The sequence below is a fragment of the Bubalus kerabau genome, chromosome 11 (genome assembly GCF_029407905.1).
Source record: "Bubalus kerabau isolate K-KA32 ecotype Philippines breed swamp buffalo chromosome 11, PCC_UOA_SB_1v2, whole genome shotgun sequence".
NCBI classification, from domain to species: Eukaryota; Metazoa; Chordata; class Mammalia; order Artiodactyla; family Bovidae; genus Bubalus; species Bubalus kerabau.
Window position 1 is genome coordinate 50,793,742 of NC_073634.1, and position 23,321 is coordinate 50,817,062.

The following is a 23,321-nucleotide window of genomic DNA, read 5'->3' on the forward strand; positions in this document are numbered from 1 at the left end:
TAAGATCATAGCATCCCGTCCCATCATTTCATGGCAGATAGATGGAGAAACAGTGGAAACAGTGGCTGACTTTATTTTGGGGGGCTCCAAAATCACTGCAGATGGTGACTGCAGCCATGAAATTAAAAGATGCTTACTCCTTGGAAGGAAAGTTATGACCAACGTAGACAGCATATTGAAAAGCAGAGACATTACTTTGCCAACAAAGGTCCGTCTAGCCAAGGCTATGGTTTTTCCAGTGGTCATGTATGGATGTGAAAGTTGGACTATGAAGAAGGCTGAGCACCAAAGAATTGATGCTTTTGAACTGTGGTGTTGGAGAAGACTCTTGAGAGTCCCTTAGACTGCAAGGAGATCCAACCAGTCCATCCTAAAGGAAATCAGTCCTGAATATTCATTGGAAGGACTGGTACTGAAGCTGAAACTCCAATACTTTGGCCACCTGATGCAAAGAACTGACTCATTTGAAAAGACCCTGATGCTGGGAAAGACTGAAGGTGGGAGGAGAAGGGGACAACAGAGGATGAGATGGTTGTATGGCATCACTGACTCGATGGACATGAGTTTGAGTAAACTCTGGGAGTTGGTGATGGACAGGGAGGCCTGGTGTGCTGCAATCCATGGGGTCACAAAGAGGACTGAGTGACTGAACTGAACTGATCAGTTCAGTTCAGTTCAGTTGCTCAGTTGTGTCCGAGTCTTTGCAACCCCATGAATTGCAGCATGCCAGGCCTCCCTGTCCATCACCAACTCCTGGAGTTCACCCAAACTCATGTCCATCGAGTTGGTGATGCCATCCAGCTATCTCATCCTCTGTTGTCCCCTTCTCCTCCTGTCCCCAATCCCTCCCAGCATCAGAGTCTCTTCCAATGAGTCAACTCTTCACATGAGGTGGCCAAAGTACCGGAGTTTCAGCTTTAGCATCAGTCCTTCAAAAGAACACCCAGGACTGATCTCCTTTAGAATGAACTGGTTGGATCTCATTGCAGTCCAAGGGACTCTCAAGAGTCTTCTCCAACACCACACTTCAAAAGCATCAATTCTTCGGTCATCAGCTTTCTTCACAGTCCAACTTTCACATCCACACATGACCACTGGAAAAACCATAGCCTTGACTAGATGGACCTTTGATGACAAAGTAATGTCTCTGCTTTTCAATATGCTGTCTAGGTTGGTCATAACTTTCCTTCCAAGGAGTAAGCATCTCTTTTAATTTCATGGCTGCAATCACCATCTGCAGTGATTTTGGAGCCCAGAAAAATAAAGTCTGACACTGTTTCCACTGTTTCCCCATCAATTTGCCATGAAGTGATGGGACCAGATGCCATGATCTTAGTTTCTGAATGTTGAGCTTTAAGCCAACTTTTTCAGTCTCCTCTTTCTCTTTTATCAAGAGGCTCTTTAGTTGTTCTTCACTTTCTGCCATAAGGGTGGTATCATCTGTATATCTAAGGTTATTGATATTTCTCCTGGCAATCTTGATTCCAGCTTGTGATACTTCCAGCCCAGCGCTTCTCATGATGTACCCTGCATGGAAGTTAAATAAGCAGGGTGACAATATACAGCCTTGACGAACTCCTTTTCCTATTTGGAACCAGTCTGTTGTTCCATGTCGAGTTCTAACTGTTGCTTCCTGACCTGCATACAGGTTTCTCAAGAGGCAGGTCAGGTGTTCTGGTATTCCCATCTCTTTCAGAATTTTCCACAGTTTATTGTGATCCATACAGTCAAAGGCTTTGGCATAGTCAATAAAGCAGAAATAGATGTTTTTCCTGGAACTCTTTTGCTTTTCCCATGATCCAGCAGATGTTGGCAATTTGATCTCTGGTTCCGCTGTCTTTTCTAAAACCACCTTGAACATCTGGAAGTTCATGGTTCATGTATTGCTGAAGCCTGGTTTGGAGAATTTTGAGCATTACTTTACTAGCATGTGAGATGAGTGCAATTGTGTGGTAGTTTGAGCGTTCTTTGACATTGTCTTTCTTTGGGATTGGAATGAAAACTGACCTTTTCCAGTCCTGTGGCCACTGCTGAGTTTTCCAAATTTGCTGGCATATTGAGTGCAGCACTTTCACAGCATCATCTTTCAGGATTTGAAAAAACTCAACTGGAATTCCATCACCTTCACTATCTTTGTTCATATCAATGCTTTCTAAGGCCCACTTGACTTCACATTCCAGGATGTCTGGCTCTAGGTCAGTGATCACACCATCGTGATTATCTGGGTCATGAAGATCTTTTTTGAACAGTTCTTCTGTGTATTCTTGCCACCTCTTCTTAATATCTTCTGCTTCTGTTAGCTCCATACCATTTCTGTCCTTTATTGAGCCCATCTTTGCATGGAATGTTCCCTTGGTATCTCTAATTTTCTTGAAGAGATATCTAGTCTTTCCTATTCTGATGTTTTCCTCTATTTCTTTGCATTGATTGCTGAGGAAGGCTTTCTTATCTCTCCTTGCTATTCTTTGGAACTCTGCATTCAGATGCTTATATCTTTCCTTTTCTCCTTTGCTTTTTGCTTCTCTTCTTTTCACAGCTATTTGTAAGGCCTCCCCAGATAGCCATTTTGCTTTTTTGCATTTCTTTTCCATGGGGATGGTCTTGATCCCTGTCTCCTGTACAATGTCTCGAGCCTCCGTCCATAGTTCATCAGGCACTCTATCTATCAGATCTAGTCCCTTAAATCTATTTCTCACTTCCACTGTATAATCATAAGGGATTTGATTTAGGTCATACCTGAATGGTCTAGTGGTTTTCCCTACTTTCTTCAATTTCAGTCTGAATTTGGCAATAAGGAATTCATGATTTGAGCCACAGTCAGCTCCTGGTCTTGTTTTTGTTAACTGTATAGAGCTTCTCCATTTTTGGCTGCAAAGAATATAATCAATCTGATTTCAGTCAGGGAAACCCATAATCAAGGGAGGAGCAGCCAAAAAAACACCTAAGGCAAGATTAAAGGAACCACAGAAACACATCAAGATTGGGAAACCACCCACCTGAGATGAGATTAAGGGAGTACAAGCCCTGCTCACACCCTATTCTTCTCAGAGACCCCAGCTTTGACCTGCTGTTATAAAAACCTTCAAGTTCTCTGGCACATAATTTTTCAAAGCATAATCCTGATGTATCTCCCTTTGCCCGTCAAAGCAATAAAGCTATCTTTACCTTACCAAAACTCTGTGTCTGGGATTTGATTTGCTGTGTGTGCTCAGTTGTGTCCAACTTTTTGCAACTCCATGCTCTGTAACCTGCCAGGCTCCTCTATCCATGGAATTTTCCAGGCAATAGTGCTGGAGTGGGTTGCCATTTCCTACTCCAGGGGATCTTCCCAACATATTTTGTATCTCTTGCATCTTCTGCATTGGCAGGCAGGTTCTTTACCACTGAGCCACCAGGGAAACAGCAGTGTACTCGAGCCAAGCTTAAAGATCCCAAGCTTAAAGATCACAACAAACACCCAATGAAGATCCGTGTGCTGCAATTCAGATAGCCAAAAACTAATTAATTTGAAAAACTTGAGGTAGATGTTGCAATTGTCATCTAGCTGGTAAAGAACAGGGATGCTGTCCAACGTTGTATAATGCACAGGACAACCTCTACATCAAAAAGTTACCTAAACTGAAATGTCAGTAGTGCTGAGGTAGAGAAACTCTGGTCTAAGATTAGGAAATTACATCTTAAATATGACACAAAAAAGTACTGTTTAATTATTAACTCTAACAACATTAAAATTAAGAACTTCTGTCCATCAAAAGATACTGCCAAGAGAATGAAGATGCTAGGCACAGAGTAGGAGATCTCATACACACAGACCCAACTAAGAACTCACTTGAGAACGCGAGAAAATCCAACGGGTCAATAGATATTAGGAAAGGTGCTCAGTATCATTGTGAACATGGAAATACTGTTGATTCTAATCGTTTCAATTAAATACAGAATTTAAAGCTGGACAGTTCCAAATATTAGAAAGAATGTGAGGCACTCAAATGATTCTGGGAGGATTTAACCTCTTGATAGAACCACTTGAAAAACAGTGTCTGATAAAAAACAGTGTCCCACAGTGCGGGACTGTGTCTGATCAAACTAAATGTGCCACAGCGTGTAGACTGCAATTGTAGATCTTCCTCTACGGGGTATACAGCCTATAGGAATGCAGGCTGAAGTATATCTGGAGATGTATGTAAAAGTATACATGGCAGTGTTGTTTAAAAATGGCCCTGGACTGGAAACCCTCATGATGCCCATGAATGGATAAATGAACTGTGGTTGTGTATGTATGTATGTACATTTTTTTCATAGATTGGAATTCCATACCACTATGAAAATGAATGCACTGTGGTGAAACTCAGAACAAAAGAACTGTATGTGATATGATTTCATTTAGTTATAACCAAGAAAAAGGTAAAACTATCATAAGTTGAAATTTATACTTGAGTGATAAAGAGCAAGGATGGGATGACCATAAAAATCACAGTTGGGGAGTTAAGATTAAGAAAGGAGCCAGGGCATGGCAGTGCTTTATTTACCAACTGAAACTGTAGTTTAATAAACTTTTCCTTGGTAATAAATCATCATGCTGTAGGTTTTTGATGGTGCACATTTCTGCTTGTGTGCTATATTTTATGATTTGAGAATGGCTTGCTTTATTTTTAAAATATTTCAAACTAAACTCTTCAAACAGAATAGAATAATAAGGTTTAGATTTGAGACTGTGTCCCAAGGCGATGAGCTTAAGTGTTCCTGAAAGAAAGAAAAAGTGAAAGTCGTTCAGTCCTGTCCAACTCTTTGTGATCCCAGGGACTATACAGTCCATGGAATTCTTCAGGCCAGAATACTGGAGCGGGTAGCCTTTCCCTTCTCCAGAGGATACTCCCAAACCAGGGATCAAACCCAGGTCTCCCTCATTGCAGGCAGATTCTTTACCAGTTGAGCCACAAGGGAAGCCCTAAGTGTTCCTAAATCACCTAAAATTCTATGACTGGATTTATTTCTCCTGATAGCCTGGAGCTGTGAGATGGTGAGATTCTAAAACCTGAAATCCCCAAAGAGGTGTGGCTTCCTGCTTCCCAGCTTCCCTGCTTCCAGGGGATCTGGCAGAGATGTTTGAGCTGCAAAGAAGTTGAGATTCTTCTCCTGGAGCTGAGTAAAACCTATCCCTGACTAGTGATCCCTTCCTGCCTCCCTGTCTCCCTCCCTTCCTTCTTTCCTTTGAGGTACTAGGCAGGCGAAACTCTGCTCTCTGTAGGCCCACAGGTCTTCTACTTACATGACCCCAAAGTCTTGTAGGCTCAAGAAATAAGGGTTCCACCTGTGGAAATTTCTCTCAGTAAACTAGTGCATGCATGGTGGTGATTCCAGGTAAAAGGTGAGCCAAATGTGTTGCCTTTTTTTTTTTTTTTTTTTTGCACTCGTGTTTGATGGCTGTGGGCGTGCTAGCTGGGTGAGGTGGTGGCTTGAGGGGCAAACGGGAGGATGCTGGGTGGGAAGCATGGCTGAGGCAGGTAAGACTCCTTGGATCTGGGCTTCTCAGGGCACCTGGACTTGTGGGGGCGAAGTGTGGAGAGAGGTCAAGGCCCTTCTTCACTCCCATATTCATTCAGCAAGTATGTGATTAGGCATCTACCTTGGCCCAGGTAGCGTGGTGGTAAAGAATCTACCTGCCAGTGCAGGAAAGACAAAAGACTTGGCTTCAGTCACTGGGTCAGAAAGAGCCCGTGGAGGAGAAAATGGCAACCTGCTCCAGTATTCTTGCCTGGGAGAGTCCACAGATAGGGGAGCCTGGTGGGTAACAGTCTATGTGGTCACAAAATTCAAAGTTGGACACGACTGAGCATGCACACGCTTCAGTTCAGTTCAGTCACTCAGTCGTGTCCGACTCTTTGTAACCCCATGAATTGCAGCATGCCAGGCCTCCCTGTCCATCACTAGCTCCTGGAGTTTAACCAAACTCATGTCCATCGAGTAGGTGATGCCATCCAGCCATCTCATCCTCTGTCATTCCCTTCTCCTCCTGCCCCCAATCCCTCCCAGCATCAGAGTCTTTTAGGTCAGCACAATTCGATATAAGACAGCAGCGAATAAGGAATCTCTGCTTGCTGAAGTATTTCTTTTTCTTTTCCAATTTTTGTTGTTGTTGTTAGCTACACTGGGTCTTCGTTACTTTGCCCAGGCTTTCTTTAGTTGCAGTGAGGAGGGGCTACTCTTCTTGCAGTTCATGGGCTTCTCATGTTGGGGACTTCTCTCCAACAGACTCTAGGGCTCAGTGGTTGTGGCTTTCGGCCTTAGCTGCTCCATGGTATGCAAAATTTTCCTGGACCAGGGATGGAGCTCTGTCCCCTGCATTGGCAAGCAGATTCTCATCCACTGTGCCACCAGGGAAACCCTTTTTAATTTAAAAAAGTTTTTTGTGTTTTTTTTTTTTTTAATTTTTTGGCCACTCTGCACTGTATGTGGGATCTTGGTTCCCGAACCAGGGATCCAACCAGCACCCCCCACAGTGGGAGCACTTAAGCTTAACTACTGGACGGCCAAGGAATTCCCTTGGTGAGGGATTTCTATCGGAGGGTGGTTAAGATGAAAAATAGACCAAATTTTTCAGTTTAAAAATGTATGTCAGATGCAGCATCCAGAAAAGGAGAGTCTTCTCCTGGGATCCATAGTCCAAGAGCTTGAGCTAGAGGGTGCCCACGCATCCCCTCAGGCAGGGAGAAGGAAGGCTAGAAAGGAGGAACAAGGGGAGGGTTATCCGAGAGAAACCAGAAACTTCAGATAAGTGAGACAACCATTAGTGGCTGGGCTTTGTAGGCACCCTTGGGGGTTTGGGCTTCCTTCTTAGGAAAGAAGCATACCCAAGGGATTTTGAGCTGAGGAGTTTGACCAGGTTTGACCAGGATTACATACATTCAAAAAATTATTTTGCAAGTATTCTGCAAGATAACACATTTGCAGGAGACTTAGAAAATACAGAACAAGGTTACATATAGTTCCACTATATTACAATTGTTTTTTTAAGCAGATAAGGTTTTTAGTTGGAGTTTCAATATCAAACTCTCAAAAATTAATATAATGAATATACTGAGAAGTAGAAGGATATAGCAATCATATTTTCATAATTTAAAAAATAAAAAGTTTAGATGAAGATAATTATTCTGGCGGCTGGTTTGGAAACAGACTCATCAAGCAGAAGCTAGAAAGCCAATTAAGAAGGGACAGTGAGGAGAAGGAAATGGTAAACCACTCTAGTATTCTTGCCTGGAAAATCCCATGGACAGAGGAACCTGGTAGGCTACAATCCATAGGGTCACAAAGAGTCAGGCATGACTTAGCAACTAACACTTTGACGCTCAGGATGGATTTCCTACCTCCAAGTCACCCTTTGAGGAAACGCCTCATTTTGTACTGCTTTGTGTAAACATAAAGACTATTGTTTAAGACAACAACAAAGCTGTGATACAGCAGAAATGTGGTCCTGCCCCCTGCAGGAGCAGCTTCCATGCAAAGAAATGCTCCCATCCTGGATGCTTTTTGTGTGTGTGTGGCTCCAAGGGGCACCTCAGGCATGTGTGATCTTAGTTCCCTGACCAGGGATCGAACCCAGGCCCCCAGCATTAGAAGCAGGGGAGCCTTAACCACTGAACTACCAGGGAAGTCCCCAATCCTGCAGAGCAAGCAGGACTTGTGATGGTGCTGCCCGGTGAGGTAGGGAGCAACGAGTGTCTCCTAGGGTTCTGATCTGAACCATGGAAGAAAGGACAGGAGTGGAGGGAGATGGAGAGCTTGCAGGCAGTTCGAGCTCCCCAAACTCCCTACAAGTTCCCTGGGAGAAAAGTGGACTGGAATCTCCAACTCCAAGGGTGAGAGCAATGGGAGGGGAGAGGAAATGATGTGAGCTCTGAGCAGAAGGAAATGTCTTCGAGAGCTTGGTTTTAACCAGATGTGGTATTATTATTATTTATTTAACAAATTTTACTTCCTACTCTATGGTGTAGCCAAGTTTATCTTAATATAGAGCATCCCAACTAAAAACAAAGCCAGAGGACCAGAGATGAGGCGGAGAAGTAGGCTGGAAAGGGATAACCTAGCAGACCATGAAGAAAGGGAGAAGCTGATGGGGGCTTGGGGGAGGGACCAGAGGGAGCACAGATTCTATAAAGGCTGTGGGGGTGGGGTGCAGAAAGGGAAAGGCAGGCAGCAGTTGCAGCTGGTACTTGAGACTGAGGAGTAGGTAGAAGTCAGACGTGGGTGGCCTGGGGACTTTTGTGTGTTGTGCGCGCGCGCACATGCTCGCTCGGTCAGTCCTGAGTGACTCTTTGTGACCCCATGGACTGTAGCCCGCCAGGCTCCTCTGTCCATGGAGTTTTCCAGGCAAGAATTCTGGAGCGGGTTGCCACTTCCTTCTCCAGGGGACCTTCCTGACCCAGGGATCCAACCATGTCTCTCGCATCTCCTGCATTGGCAGGCAGGTTCTTTACCAGCTGAGCTATGGGACAAAGGACAATTTTAGAGCAGTAAGAAACAGAGGGCCTTGGCTGGAGGAGACATCCAGTTGTCCTTTGGTCTGTGGGAATTGGTCCCAGGATGCCCCTGCCCCCATGCTCAGGGCTCTTGTATAATGAATGTGACTCAGGCTATGAATACAGTCTGGCTCTGGTATTGGTGATTTCACGTTCGTAGATATGGAGCACAGCAAGGAGTGCCGGCTGTAATCAGATTGACTTTAAAAAGATTTCTCTGGCTGCTTTTTCCTGGAGAAGGATTCAGGGGTGGGTGAAAAGGGATGGGTGCTGATACGTGGCACTGGTGAAGAGACCGGGGTTAGACTGGGTAGGTGGTAGCCAGGAAGAAGGACTCTAGGTAGCTTTCAGGGGTGTGTAGTAGGTAAAATAGGCCAGGCTTGGCAGATCTCACAGTGCACACGTTTTCTGTGTATGACTATATCCAAGCCCTATGTAAGCAGGGCCTGCTTTTCCCAGCCCTGTCCCCTCCCACCCACCTCCCAGTGGACAGATCTGGACCACACCCCTCTCTTACCAGTGCTTGTTAAGGCTGTTTATGTTGCATATTTAGAAGGTGTGGTGGTGATGGTTTAGTCGCTAAGTCTAAGTTTTGTGATCCCATAGACTGCAGCCCGCCAGGCTTCCTTGTCCTTCACTATTCACATAAGTCAACAGCATGAATAAGTGGCAGCCTGACTCCAGATCCACACCTGCCCGGAGTTGTAACCTGCCTAAAGGCTCTCAGATCCCACCTGTGCCCTAGGGGGGTGTGTGTGGTGGGGTGAGTCCTTTCAGGGATTTTGCATTCCACCCTCCTTGTGGCTCGGGCAGTAAAGAATGCAGGCGACTTGGGTTTCTACAATTTCCTACAATGCAAGAGATCTCGGTTCAATTTCTGGGTTGGGAAGATCCCCTGGAGAAGGGCATGGCAACCCACTCCAGTATTCTTGCCTGGAGAATTTCATAAACAGAGGAGCCTGGAGGGCTACAGTCCCTGGTATTGCAGAGTTGGAAAGGACTGAGCGACCAACACTCTCACTTTCATCCTTCCACAATGAGGAAATAACTGGATGCCTCTCTGAAATCACCTCCCCAAAATCCAGAATCAGTTTGAATCCCCCACACACACAAAAAAAAACTGAACTCCTCTCCTACAAATTCAAACCCCTCTCAGGTTCTGTTTAGGGGAGGAAGTTTTCTTCCTGACCAAGAATGTTTCAGGAGCAGATCCTTCCCGAGGAGGAGGGCCTTAGCCTGGCAGCCCACCTCTGGGCCAGCACCCTACTGCTGCTGTTGCTGCCTAGCTGCTCAGTCATGTCCGACTCTGTGCGACCCTATGGACCGTAGCCTGCCAGGCTCCTCTGTCCATGGGATTCTCTAGGCGAGAATACGGGAGTGGGTTGCCATGCCCTTCTCCAGGGGATCTTCCTCGCAAAGGGACTGAACCTGCAGTCTCTTACATCTCCTGCATGGGAAGGCAGGTTCTTTACCACTGGTGCACTTGGCAACACTACAGAGCCCCGCAGACCCAGGTCGCTCAGGCAGTGTCTGCAAAATACTGCTGCTTTGTTGACCATAGCTAAAAATTAGGAGGACCTAAATTTTCAGGGATCTGATTTTTTTTAAGTGAATTATATATATAATTTTCTTTTAGCTGTTCTGGGTCTTGCTTTGCACGGGCTTCTCTCTAGTTGCTGCTGGAGAGCTCTCTAGTTGTAGGGTGTGGGCTTAGTTGCTGCTTGGCATGTGGGATTGTAGTTCCACCACCAGGAATCAAACCTGCATTGGAAGGTAGGTTCTTAACCACTGGACTACCAGGGAAATCCCTGTTTGTTTTTTTAAAGAATCATGGTCCATGCCTGTTCTGTCACACCAAGAAGCTCCCATAAAGATAAGGTATAAACTTTGTGCACTGAAGTAGAAAATAAGTCTGAATACATTGTTTGGGAAGAAAAGCTGAGTTGCAAACCAGAATGCACAGTCTGACCTCCCGCCTGTTTGATCAGAGTTTTAGTCCTCAGGAACACAGTAATATAGAGCATTCCTGGTGGCTCAGACAGTGAAGAATCTGCCTGCATGTGGGAGACCCAGGTTCAGTCCCTGGGTTGAGAAGATCTCCTGGAGAAGAAAATAGCAACCCACTCCAGTATCATTGCCTGGGAAATCTCATGGACAGAGGAGTCTGGCGAGCCTCAGTCCATGGGCACCCCAAAATAGTAATATGGCCAGTAGTTACCTCTAGAGAGAGAAATCAGCTCAGGTTTGTTTTTTTTTTTTAAGGAATTTTATTTATTTTTATTTATGGCTGCCAGGAGTCTTCACTGCTGTGCTCGGGCTTTCTCTGCTTGCGTAAGTGGGGGCTACTCTTCGTTGCGGTGCACTGGCATCTCATTGCAGTGACTTCTCTTGGTGCCGAGCACAGGCTCTAGAGCTCCAGTTTAGTGGTTGTGGCACACAGGTTTAGTTGCCCTTTGTTGCCCTGAGGCACGTGGGGTCTTCCCAGATCAGGGATCGATTCTTTACCACTGAACCACCTAGGAAGCCCAAGAGCCACTATTTGATTTTACAGTGTATATTGCTGCTGTGACTTTTTTTTTTTTTTTAACTTTTAGCACAAATAGGTGTTTATTTTAATTAACTAGAAAAACAAAACACTAACATAAAATAGAGACAAAGTTCTCAGAATAGACCACCAGTAACACATTAAATGCTGCTAGCCATCATTCCTGCTTCCTAATGAAAATATTAATAGCTGATGGGCACTGACCAGTGTCTCTGCACCCATCATTCTTCTAGTCCTCATAACACCTAGAAGGTTGGTACCAATATTGGAGTAGTTAAGTGAGCAGGCTCTGGATCCTCTGCCTTGGTTCAGTTTTTGGCTCTTCTACTTTCTGGCTGTGTGACCTTAAGTAAGTTATTTAAACTCTAACTCAGTTTCTCATTTGTTAAAAAAAAAAAAAAAGAAGAAGAACAGGTCTAGACTTTATCACAATAAGTAGAATCTTTCTCTGTTCTTTTATCCCACCTATGAGATTAAAACACACACGTGTCTGTGTGTGTGTGTGTGTGTGTGCATATGTGTGAGAACATATTTGAAGATCTCTTTTATCTCTTTCTTGGCACATAATACAAGGACTAGCCAGTTCTGTTTTTGTAGAATTTATGAATAATTTGTTTGCCTGATGTTCTCTCTGCTTTCTTAAAATGACTTGACTTTCTTTTTTTTATTATACAAGTAGTGTTATTTATGGCAAAAAACACAAAGTACAAGTAAGTAAAACTGAAATCATCTATAATCCCTGAACCTAGTGATAACCACTGATAAATTTTAGACATTAATGATATATTCCCAGGGCTTCCCTGGTGGCTCAGTGGTAAAGAATCCACTTGTCAATGCAGGAGATACGGGTTCAATCCCTGGTCTGGGAAGGTTCCACATGCCTCAGCGCAACTAAGCCTGTGTACCACAACTACTGAGCCTGTGCTCTAGAGCCCGGGAGCTGCAAATACTGAGCCCAAGTGCCTCCATTACTAAAGCTCGAGCACCTGAGAGCCCTCGCTCCACAAGAGAAGCCACTGCAGTGAGAAGCCCGAGCACCACAACGAATAGTAGCCCCTGCTCACTGCAACTAGAGAAAGCCCAGACAGCAACAAAGACCCAGCACAGCCAAAAGTAAATAAATAATCTTTTTAATGATATATTCCCAGATCCTCAAATTTACAGTGTTTTAGGACACATTTTCTTAGTCCATTATATTTTATGATTCTCAGTCTATGTCAAAACCACACATGTTTTTATTGATGTATAAGTGATTTCCAATGTTGTGACCGTCTCTGCTATACAGCAAAGTGACTCAGCTTTACACATATATACATTTCATTTTTTAATATTCGTTGCCATTATGGTTTATCCCAGGAGACTGGATATAGTTCCTCACACTGTACAGTAGGAGTTTGTTGTTTATTCATTCTAAATGTAATAGTTTGCATCTACCAACCCCAAACTCCCAGTCCATCCCTCTCCCTCCCCATCTCGCCTTGGCAGCCACAAGTCTGATCTCTATGTCTATAGGTCCATTTCTGTTTTGTACCTAGGTTCATTGGTGCCATATTTTAGGTTTCACATATAAGTGATATCATACAGTATTTGTCTTTCTCTTTCATGACTTACTTCACTTACTATGATAATTTCTAGCTGCATCCATATTGCTGCAAATGGCATTATTTTGTTCTTTTTAATGGATGAGCAGTGTTTCGTTGTGTATATGTAGACAGCTTCTTTTTCCACTCATCTGCTGATGGACAGTTAAGTTGTTTCCATGTCTTGGCTATTGCAAATAGTGCTGCTATGAACATAGGGATGCCTGCATCTTTTTGAATGACGGTTTTGTCCAGTATATGACCAGGAGTGGGATTGCAGGATCATATGGTAATTCTACTTTTAGTTTTCTGAGGATCCTCCATACTGCATTGCCTAGTGGCTGCATCAACTACACTCTCAACAACAGTGTCAGAGGATTTCCTTTTCTTCACATCCTCGCCAGCATTTGTTATCCATAAACTTTTAATGATGGTCATTCTGACCAGTGTGATGTCTTCTTTGGAGAAATGTCCATTAAGGTCTTCTGTCCATTTTTTGATTGGGGTGTTTGTCTGGAAATCAAGAGCTACATGGTATTGACAGCTACATATATTTTTTAAATCAATATTTTCAAAATATATATACAAAATAAATATTTTCAATATACATATATTTTCAAAACCAATAGCTACATGGTATTCATAGTACATGATTATAATAATATAATCTCCACTAGAAATTTGACAACCTGATCTTTTCAAAGAAAAAGCATACATTTATAGCAAAACAATTAACAGAAAGTTTTTCTTCATCTTCCTTGGCAGAGATTCATCCATAGTCAGTATAATGGAAAATTCTAAGACCTGTGACTCTTTTCAACATGAACTTCAGGATTACATCAGAAAGCAGAGAGCCAGAGGATTAAAGCCAGAGGTTTGCTTTAGAAAGGGGACAGAAGACTCTGCATACAAAGAAAGTGACCACACAGCACCCAGACCTCCACTTCTGGAGCAGGGCTTCCCTTTCAGGCAGCCCCACAAGTCCTGTGGTTCCTACAAAAGGCCGAAAACAGTGGAAAGCCACTTGTCCCCACTGTCCAGTAGTCATCACTTGAGACAAAGACTGGAACCTGTTAGTCACTGTCAGAAAAAACACGACCATTTCTTCAATAACTGGTGGTTTCCAAGGCCTCCTGTGCAAGGAATGACCACTGGTCCCCACGCCACACAACACAAAGATGAGGCTAGCTGCATCCCAGAGTACCTCACCAGCATCCATCAAGATAGAGATCAAGACAGAGGCTGGAAGAGAAGATCCAGGGAAAAGGAAGGAGGAGGACATGGTGGCAAGGAGCAGGCAGAGTGGAAGAGGAAGAACCACGAGGATGGAGATTCCTACAAAGAGAATAGGAGGAAGGCCAAGGTGGAGCCAGGCAGCACAGAGAAGTCCAAACACAGAAAGAAGAGCACCCACGACTGGGACACCAGGAAGGAGAGGAGAAGGTCCAGTAGAGAGAAGAAGCATCCTGGCAAACACAGCGCCCAAGAGTGGGACTTGTGGGATGAAGCTATCCTTGGCGGTTGTTACTGATGCACGGGATTTGGGCCTCAGATATTAAATGATTTGGATCCATTGGAAAGACTGGATTACATGGTATTGAAGCAATTCATTGGCCATACTGTTAGGGGAGACACTAACTGAAACAGCCATCCCTGGTCAGGCAAGATAGTAGTCACTTACGTGAGCTATTTTATAACAGGAGGTCCCAGTAAGAAACCTGGAACTAACAAGCTACCACCAACCGGAAGGTCGGGAAAGGTCAGAGGACAGAGGAGACTCCAGTCCATATATTTCACCATCCTCCCTCCAGAGGATCCTTCTCTCTGGATTCCATCTTGGCTGAGTGAACTACATACTACAAGGAAGGACCCTGAGGAAGCGATTGGCCAGAGACAATTCAGAAACTCATCCCATCACCACAGAAACCCGAGACTGTGAACCATGTGGCAGAGCAGTCCTCCTGGGTCTCCTGACCTTCCTGCTCACCAACCAGGTGCCCCTTCCCAGTAAAGTCTCTTGCTTTGTCAGCTCAGACAATTCATTTCTGAGTGTTATTCAAGAGCCCAACCTCAGGCCCTAGAAGGGGTCCCATTCCTGCAACAACACTTCAAAGAATATAAAATTAAATCCCCACCTCTGACTCTGTTCAAATATATCAGATATAAAACCCAGTTGGTTTCAAGATATAGATGTAAGCCAGCAAGATGATACCATCCATGTTGCTGTGTCCCTTTCTCAAAGCTGAGACCCAGCCAGGCACCTGAGTCAGCAAGGTCTACATCCGGGAGTATCCACATGGCAGACCTGATTGGCTGAAAGTTGGATCGACCTTGGGCATCTCTGTTTTCTTGTGAATCTATCTCATCAAACAACATAATGAAGATGTTTTAGAGTACAAAAGAAGAAATGGGTTGGAATAAACTTTTGAAAGACTGGTACACTATGTTAAGAATATAGATTTTAAGAAATCAATGCTGAAGGATTTACTCCTTATATCAACTTTTAGTTTCTAATCAAAATATTTATTCTTTAGTGATCAGGGTGCTAGAACTAACTAATCCTAGTCTATCATTAAAAGTAAAAAAGAATCCAAATACCATTTTCTTCCAGAGAAGGATGTAAAAATGAATCCTCTTACCAGAGTTTCTTCTGACTCCATTTCCTTGAGCGTGAAAGACTATCATTTGGGTCACTGGTTTGTTGTTGTTTTTAACAGATCAATATTTTTTTTTAATTTTTATTTATTTGTGTTAACTACAAATTGGCACTTGCCATGGGCACTTGCCATCTACCTCTATAAGGAGTAAATCCTGTTTTGCTGCAGCTGCTGACCTTTAACACGCTCTGAAAGGAGTTCAGGGAGGATAGCATAAATGAGGCACTCTGTGCTGGTGTGGGGATGGGGAAACTAGCAGGATAGGTCTTCAGATAGTTAGATATTATCAGGAGCCGAACTGATAAGCCTAATTCTTGCATCTTCCCATATCTAGTGGTCATGAAGTCGTGATGTTGCTCAGTCGTGTCTGACCCTTTGTGACCCCAAGGACTGTAGCCCACCAGGCTCCTCCATCCATGGAATTTTCTAGGCAAGAATACTGGAGTGGGTTGCCATTTCCTTCTCCAGGGGATCTTCCCAACCCAGGGATCGAACCCAGGTCCTCCCGCATTGTGGGCAGATGCTTTTCCGTCCCATATCTAGAAAAGTACTTAAATCCTTCATGGTGATGACTGTTTCTCTTGACTAGCAAAAGCTTCATGAGACTAGTAGAAACATTCTGGGAAAATATGTGCTTGATTGCATGTATTCCCCCTTCAGCAAAAATCATATATATACTCCCCTTTTCCTCCTGCCTCTTTGGAGCTATCCGAGATGCTGTCTCCTGGGCTGCAATCCTCTTTTTGCCCCAAGTAGAACTTAACCTGCAACTCTGACACTGCATTTTTTAAGTCGACATTTGGCTGCACCTGGTCTTAGTTGCACCACTTGGGATCTCTGATCTTTGTTGTGGCGTGCGGCATCTTTTGTTGCATCCAAGAACTCTTAGTTGTGGCAGGTGGGATCTAGTTCCAAATCAGGGATCAAATCCAGGCCCCCTGCATTGGGAGCAAGGAGTCTTAGCCACTGGACCACCAGGGAACTCCTTACCTTTGAAACAACAACAAAAAAAAATATTTTTAAAGGTAAGAAACAAATTGGGAAAAAAATATGTGCAACACTCTCTATTACTATCTCTTGTGCGGTTATCAAATGACTGCCTCTTAGCTCCAAGCATCTTCTTTGCTCTTTGAGAATTGACCCTATAAACAAGTCTCCTTTGCCAGCTGTCTTGTTAGTCTCTGCCAGTAGAAGGCGCTGGAGGGACACCATAAATGGAGCTGGAGGGACTTTTCCCAGCTTTGCCAGTTTTTCGTGGTAGCAACTCCCTGACTTTGTGTGTGTGATCTAGGGGCAGCCCATGCACCCTGACATATTTCTTGGTTCCTGAAAGACTGTGTAGCCTGGGGCATTTATGTTCTTTCTGCAGAGGTCTGAACCTGGGTCACAGGAGCCCCTCTTCCATTTTTCAGTCCCTCCTACCTTCTTCCTCCCTCAGGGATCAAGGGTGGGCAAACTTCAGCCTGCAGGTTAAATCCAGCCCTCTCTTGTATTTGCACACCCCTCCATTTAAGGACAATTTTCACATTTGAACCCCAAAGTAGCAGAATGTTATCCCAAAGCAGTGGATCCTATTCTTCTCATTAAAGAACTTTATTAGCAAAGCTTGTACTCATTTATTACAAAGATGGTGGAAATTTGTTTTCTGTGTTGTTTTATAAGCAGCTACGTAATATCCTTGATTGTGCCTCTTACTCCACAAAGCCTAAACTATCTACCACCTGGCCCTTTACACAAGAAGCTTGCCTGTCCCTGCCTCCGTTTTTTTATACCTCTTTTAGTTGTGCTTAGTCACTCAGTTGTGTCCAACTCTTTGCGACCCCATGGACTGTAGCCCACCAGGCTCCTCTGTACACGGGGATTCTCCAGGCAAGAATACTGGAGTGGTTGCCATACCCTCCTCCAGGGGATCTTCTCAACCCAGGGATCGAACCCAGTGAGGATTCTTGTTAACCACCTCTTATTAGTTAAAAATTCTTTATATCTAATTTTCTCTGTTCAAATTAGTGGTACAGTTTGTCTCTTGATTTGGCCCTGAATGATATAACCCTAAAAGACAAATATCTTCTACCATTTTATAAAAAAAAAAATGTAAAAACCCAATAAGAAAATAGGCATTTATCTATTTATTTGGTGAAAAAAATATTGAATTATTGTCATTGTTCTAGGCCTTAAGATAAAGCAGAGGGTGAAATACAAAGAAGAAAAGTGAGAAGGAAGCCTCTACTGATGTATAAAATAGAGCTCATTTCTGGGATGGGGTCATGATGAGCAGGTAGATCACCTGGAAGTAGATCTGGATGAACCTTTGAGAGTCTTGCAGGCTGTGGGAGCATCCATTTTTTGTTGTTTGGTGAATGACAGTTGTTCAGTCCTGTCTGACTCTTTGCGACCCCATGGACTATATCCATGGAATTCTCCAGGCCAGAATACTGGAGTGGGTAGCCTTTCCCTTCTCCAGGGGATATTCCTGATCCAGGGATCTAACCCAGATCTCCCTCATTGCAGGCAGATTCTTTACCAGCTGAGCCACAAGGGAAACTCAAGAATACTGGAGTGGGTAGCCTATCCCTTCTCCAGGGGATCTTCCCGACCCAGGAATGGAACCAGGGTCTCCTGCATTGCGGGTGGATTCTTTACCAACTGAGCTATCAGGGAAGAACATCTTCGTTCCCAACTGCTTAAAACCAGTAGGCTTCCCACGTGGCACAGTGGTAAAGAATCCAACTGCCAATGCAGGAGACTCAAGAGATACAGGTTCGAACCTTGGGTCAGGAAAATCCCCTAGAGAAGGGAATGGCAACCCTCTCCATTAATCTTGCCTGGAGAATCCCATGGACAGAGGAGCCTGTCCAACCATAGTCCATAAGGTCACAATGAGACATGACTGAGCATGCATGCACAACACGCACAAATGCCAGTAGCTCCTTCTCCCTACCCGAAACACTGAATCAATCTTATGTCTACAGGACATGCCCCCTCCCAGAGGTTTCTGTTCCCTCTGAGAATGCCTGACTTAGCCTCCGAGTTCAATTGAACAAACAATTAAAAATCAAGTCCCTGATTTCCTTTGTCCCTAAAGACAAACCGGTGAGACATGTAAGGTTGGTTTTTTTTTTTAATAAGTTGAATATGTTTGAACAATTTTGTTGTGCTGTAATTGACATGTACATATTTAAAGTGTACAATTTGATGTCTTTTAAAATATTTAGTTATTTATTTAACTGCATCATGTCTTAGTTGTGTCATTCAGGATCTTTCTGTGCTGCATATGGTCTCTCATGTTGTAGTGCTTTAGTGTAAAGGCTTAGCTGCATTGCCCCACAGCATGTGGGTTCTTCGTTTCCCGACCAGGGATCAAACACACGTCTCCTGCATTGCAAGGTGAATTCTTAACCAGTGGGCCACCAGGTAAATCCCCAAGGCTGGTATCTCAACCTCCACTCATCAGAGGAGGAAATCAAGACCTCATGGGGTGGAAGATCCTAGTATTGATTCCAACCTAGGTTCTCTGAGACCCGACCCAGTGCTCTTCCCACCCTTGCTTCCAAATGCTACCTTAAAGGATGCACGAACACAGCCTTAAACTACATTAAGTGACCCAGGGAGAAGGTGGTTCACTGTTTAGTTCTCGTCCTCTCCTTTTGCTCAGCAAGGAGAAAGGCTCCGTTCAGTGCTGGTGTGTCTTTACATCCCTCTCCAGGGCTGTTAACCTCCCCTGCTGACTTCAGCTTTTGTTTGTATGGTATATGTAGCAGTTACCTTCCATTTATGGCACTTGTTAGTAGAATTTTTTTTAATAAATTTAAGAAATAGAGTCACAGATGTAGAAAACAATGTTATGGTTACCAGTGCGGAAAGCAAGGGGGGATAAACTGGGAGACTGGGATTGACATATACACAGTACTATATATAAATAGATACTAATAAGAAACTACTGTACTGCACAGGGAACTCTTCCCAATACTTTGAAATGACCTATATAGAAAAAGAATCTAAAAAAGAGTGGGTAGATATATATGTATGGGCTTCCCAGTTGGCACTGGTAGTAAAGAATCCATCTGCCAATGTAGGAGACACAAGAGATGTGGGTTCAACCCCTGGGTCAGGAAGATTCCCTGGAGGAGAAAATGGCAACCCACTCCAGTATTCTTGCCTGGAGAATCCCATGGATAACAGAGCCTGGTGGGCTACAGTCCATAGGGTCACAAAGAGTCGGACATGACTGAGTGAGCACACACACATGTATAACTGATACACTTTTCAGTACAGCTGAAACTAACACCGCATTATAAATCCACTATATTCCAAGAAAAATTTAAAAATATAAAAATTTACTCAAGCTTTTCTTTTAAAAGTCAATTTAAAGAAAATGCAACCCTGGAAGACATAATCTGGGAAAATAAAAGTGAAAGGTGAATAACAAATGGTTGGGAAACACCAGCCTAAACCACACCTTGTAGAGTTTAAAGGCTGACATGTTGCGGTATGAGATAAGATTAAGATTCAGATAAGGAATAACTGGCAATCAGGGAAGAATTTATGAATAGTTAGTTATATCTAAAGCTGTGTCTGGAGGTTGGGAAAGGTTTTTCTTTTTTAAATACATTTTATTTATTTGGCGGCACCATATTTTAATTTTGGCATGTGGGATCTAGTTCCTTGACCAAGGATGGAACCCAGGTCCCCTGCATTGGGCGTGTGGAGTCTTAGCCATTGGACCACCAGGGAAGTCCCTGGGAAAAGATTTAGGCTGAATGATGAGGGCTTTCTAGGAGGATCCACGCTAGTTTTGCTTCATCAGGAGGCAATAACCACTGAGCTGTTTCAGATGTATTTCGCATCATCTCGAGCTCCTTAACTTGAAAGTTCTTGACTAGAAAGCTCAGGAGTCTACATCATCATCCCCCACGATGAAATTGTATGTCATTTCCAGCATACGATTGAGAAAACTACTTGTTTGCTGAATGGAAGGCATGAGGGCAAGAAAGCTTTTCTAGATCAGCACAGCCTGCAGAGGCTGGAGAGTAAAACTGGAAACGTGGCTCAGCTTTGATGATTCACAGTCATTAATACCTTTGCCGCATTGACTACAGCACAGGAATGGCTTCAGTTCTAAAAGCATTCACAAGCCAAAGCAGCTCAGTGGTCGAACTAGCACAAAGCTCACACTAGAGACAAATGTCCTTTACGAACATAGATGCAGAAATTCTTGACAAAATCTTAGCAAGCTAAACCCAGGCTTCTCAGCTGGCTCAGCAGTAAAGAATCCGCCTTCTAATGCAGACACAGTTTTGATCCTTGGGTCAGAAAGATCCCCTGGAGAAGGAAATGGCAACCCACTCCAGTATTCTTGCCTGGAGAATTCCACGGACAGAGGGGTCAGACGGGCTATAGTCCATGGGGCTGCAAAAGACTAGGACATGACTTAGCGACTAAATGACAACAAACCCAACTACATATTAAAAAGATTACACATCATGACCAAGTGGTATTTATCCTAGAAATGCAGGGTTCAACATAAGAAAATTAATCTATGTAGTACAGCACATTAATAGGACAAAGGAAAAAAGAGCCACATGATCATCTCAATGAAAACCGAAAAAGCATTTGACAAAATTTGATACCCTTTCATGGTAAGAACACTCAGAAAACTAGCAATATATGGGAACTTCATCAACACGTATATGGCAAAACCATAGCCAACATTATACTCAATGGTGAAAGTCTGAAAGCTTTCTCCTAAGATCAAAAATGAAACAAGGTTATCTGCTTTCATCCATTGCTATTCAATATTATACTGGTAGTTTTACCAGCACAGTTAGATAAGAAAAATAAATAAAAGACACCCAAACTGAAAAGGAAAACTATCTCTGTTCTCATACAGCATGATCCTATATGTAGAAAATCTCCAAGAATCCACACAAAAAAACTATTCCAGCTAATAAACATTAAGCAAAGTTGTAGGGCACAAGACCAACACACAAAAATCAGTCGTGTTTCTATACACCAACAATGAGCAATCTAAAAAGGAAATGAAGAAAATAATTCAACTTACAATAGCATCTAAAAAAATAAAATACCAAAGAATAAATTTAACCAAAAAAGTGAAGTACTTGTACACTGAAATAAAAAATAAAATGCTAAAGGAAAATAAAGAAAACCTTAATAAATGAAAAAACGTTCTGTGTTCATGGAATGGAAAACGTAATATTGTTTAAATGGCAATTCTACCCAAAGCAATCTACAAATTCAAGGCAAATCCAATTAAAATTTCAGCATTTTTTTTTTTTTTTTTTGGCAGAAAGGGAAAGGCTGATTCTTAAATTCATGTGGAAATATAAGGGGTCCCAAATATTTAAAAAGAACAGTGCTGGGCAACTCACATGTCTCCATTTTAAAACTTACTACACAACTACATGTATTGGGTTTTGTTGTTTAAAGAAAGGTCTGAGAGCCAGAAGGCCAATGGTGTAGATTTCAGTTCTAGTCCAAAGGCCTGAGAACCAGGAGTGTTAAGGGCAAGAAAAGATCAATGTTCAGCACAGATGGACAAGCAGAAAGAGGGCAAATCCAACTTCCCTCCACCTTTTTTTCTACTCAGCCTTTCGACACATTGGATGCTACTCACTCACACTAGGTTGGACCATCTACTTTACTCAGCCCACTAATTCACAAGCTACTCTCTTCCAGAAACAATTTCACAGACACACCCAGAAGTAACATTTAATCAAGTATCTGGGTATCTGTGGTCTGGTCAAGTTGACATAAAATTGGCCATTACACTACAGTAATCAAAATGATGTGTTACTGGCATAATGGTAGATATATACATCAATGCAACAAAACTGAGAGTCTAGAAATAATCCCATACCTTTGGTCAATTGATTTTCAACTAGCATACTAAGATTATTCAATGGGGGAAGAATAGTCTTTTCAACAAATAACACCATAACAACTAGATACCCACTTGCAAAAAAAATCAAGTTAGACCCCTACCTCACACTGTATATAAACGTGAACTCAAAATGGATCAATAACTGAATTATAAGAGTTAAAACTATAAAACTCTTAGAAGAAAATTTCAGGGTAAATCTTCATGATCTTGTATTCAGCAATTGATTCCAAATACAAGACCAAAAGAAAAATAGAAATATTGGACTTCATCAAAATTTGAAACTTTTGTGCATTAAAAGACATTATTAACTAAGTGAAAAGACAACTAGCAGTATGGGAGGTAAGAGTTGCAAATCATACATCAGAGAAGAGTCTACTATCCAGAGTATATAAAGAGCTCTTAAAATTCAACAACAAAAAGAAAACCTAAACTTTTAAATGGGCAAAGGATTTGAATAGACATACAAATAAGAAATACAAATGGCCAAGAAGCATATGAAAAGATATCTAACATCATTAGTCATTAAGAAAATGCAAATCAAAACCACAATAAGATGCTACCTCACGGCCACTAGAATGGATATATTAAAAAAAAAAAAAAAAAGAATAGAAAGTAACAGGTGTTTGTGAGGATGTGGGGAAACTGGAACCCTCATACATTGTTAGTAGAAATGTAAAATGGCATAGCTGCTATAAAAATAGCTGTAAAAACTCCTCAAAAAGTTAAATACAGAATTACTACATAACAGCAATTATAATCCTAGGTATAGTGGTGGTGATTTAGTCACTAAGTTGTGTTTGACTCGTGCAATCCCATAGACTATAGCCCACCAAGTTCCTCTGTCCATGGGATTTCCCTAGCAATAATAATGAAGTGGGTTGCCATTTTCTTCTCCAGGGTATCTTCCTGACCCAGGGATCGAAACTGGGCCACCAGGGAAGCTTTGTTGATCAGCTGCTAACTTCCCATTTCAGTGTTATTTTAACAGGAATTACACATGTGAGGAAGGTAGAGAGACCCTGATAATTTTCTCAGCTCTTCCGGACTCTGAAGGTCAAGGTCTGGATGTGCCCCTGGCTCAGCCCGGCGTCCCAGCTCACCTTTCTCAGCATCAGACTCTGTGTCACT

General features: G+C 42.8%; 1 protein-coding gene across 1 annotated transcript; it reads left to right on the forward strand.

The window, feature by feature from the left end:
• Nucleotides 1–5,083: 5,083 nt before the first annotated feature.
• On the forward strand, nucleotides 5,084–14,796 carry LOC129622439 (zinc finger matrin-type protein 1-like). The gene is made up of 2 exons (XM_055539114.1): nucleotides 5,084–5,365; nucleotides 13,404–14,796. The coding sequence occupies exons 1-2, from the start codon at nucleotides 5,343–5,345 to the stop codon at nucleotides 14,167–14,169; spliced, it is 789 nt and encodes a 262-aa protein (XP_055395089.1). The 5' UTR covers nucleotides 5,084–5,342; the 3' UTR covers nucleotides 14,170–14,796.
• Nucleotides 14,797–23,321: the final 8,525 nt, after the last annotated feature.

Coding starts and splice junctions, on each gene's coding strand:
- LOC129622439 (XM_055539114.1), top strand. CDS start 5,343: ATGGTGGTGATTCCAGGTAAAAG. Junction 5,366..13,403: donor GTGGTGATTCCAGGTAAAAG/GTGAGCCAAATG, acceptor CTTCCTTGGCAG/AGATTCATCCATAGTCAGTA.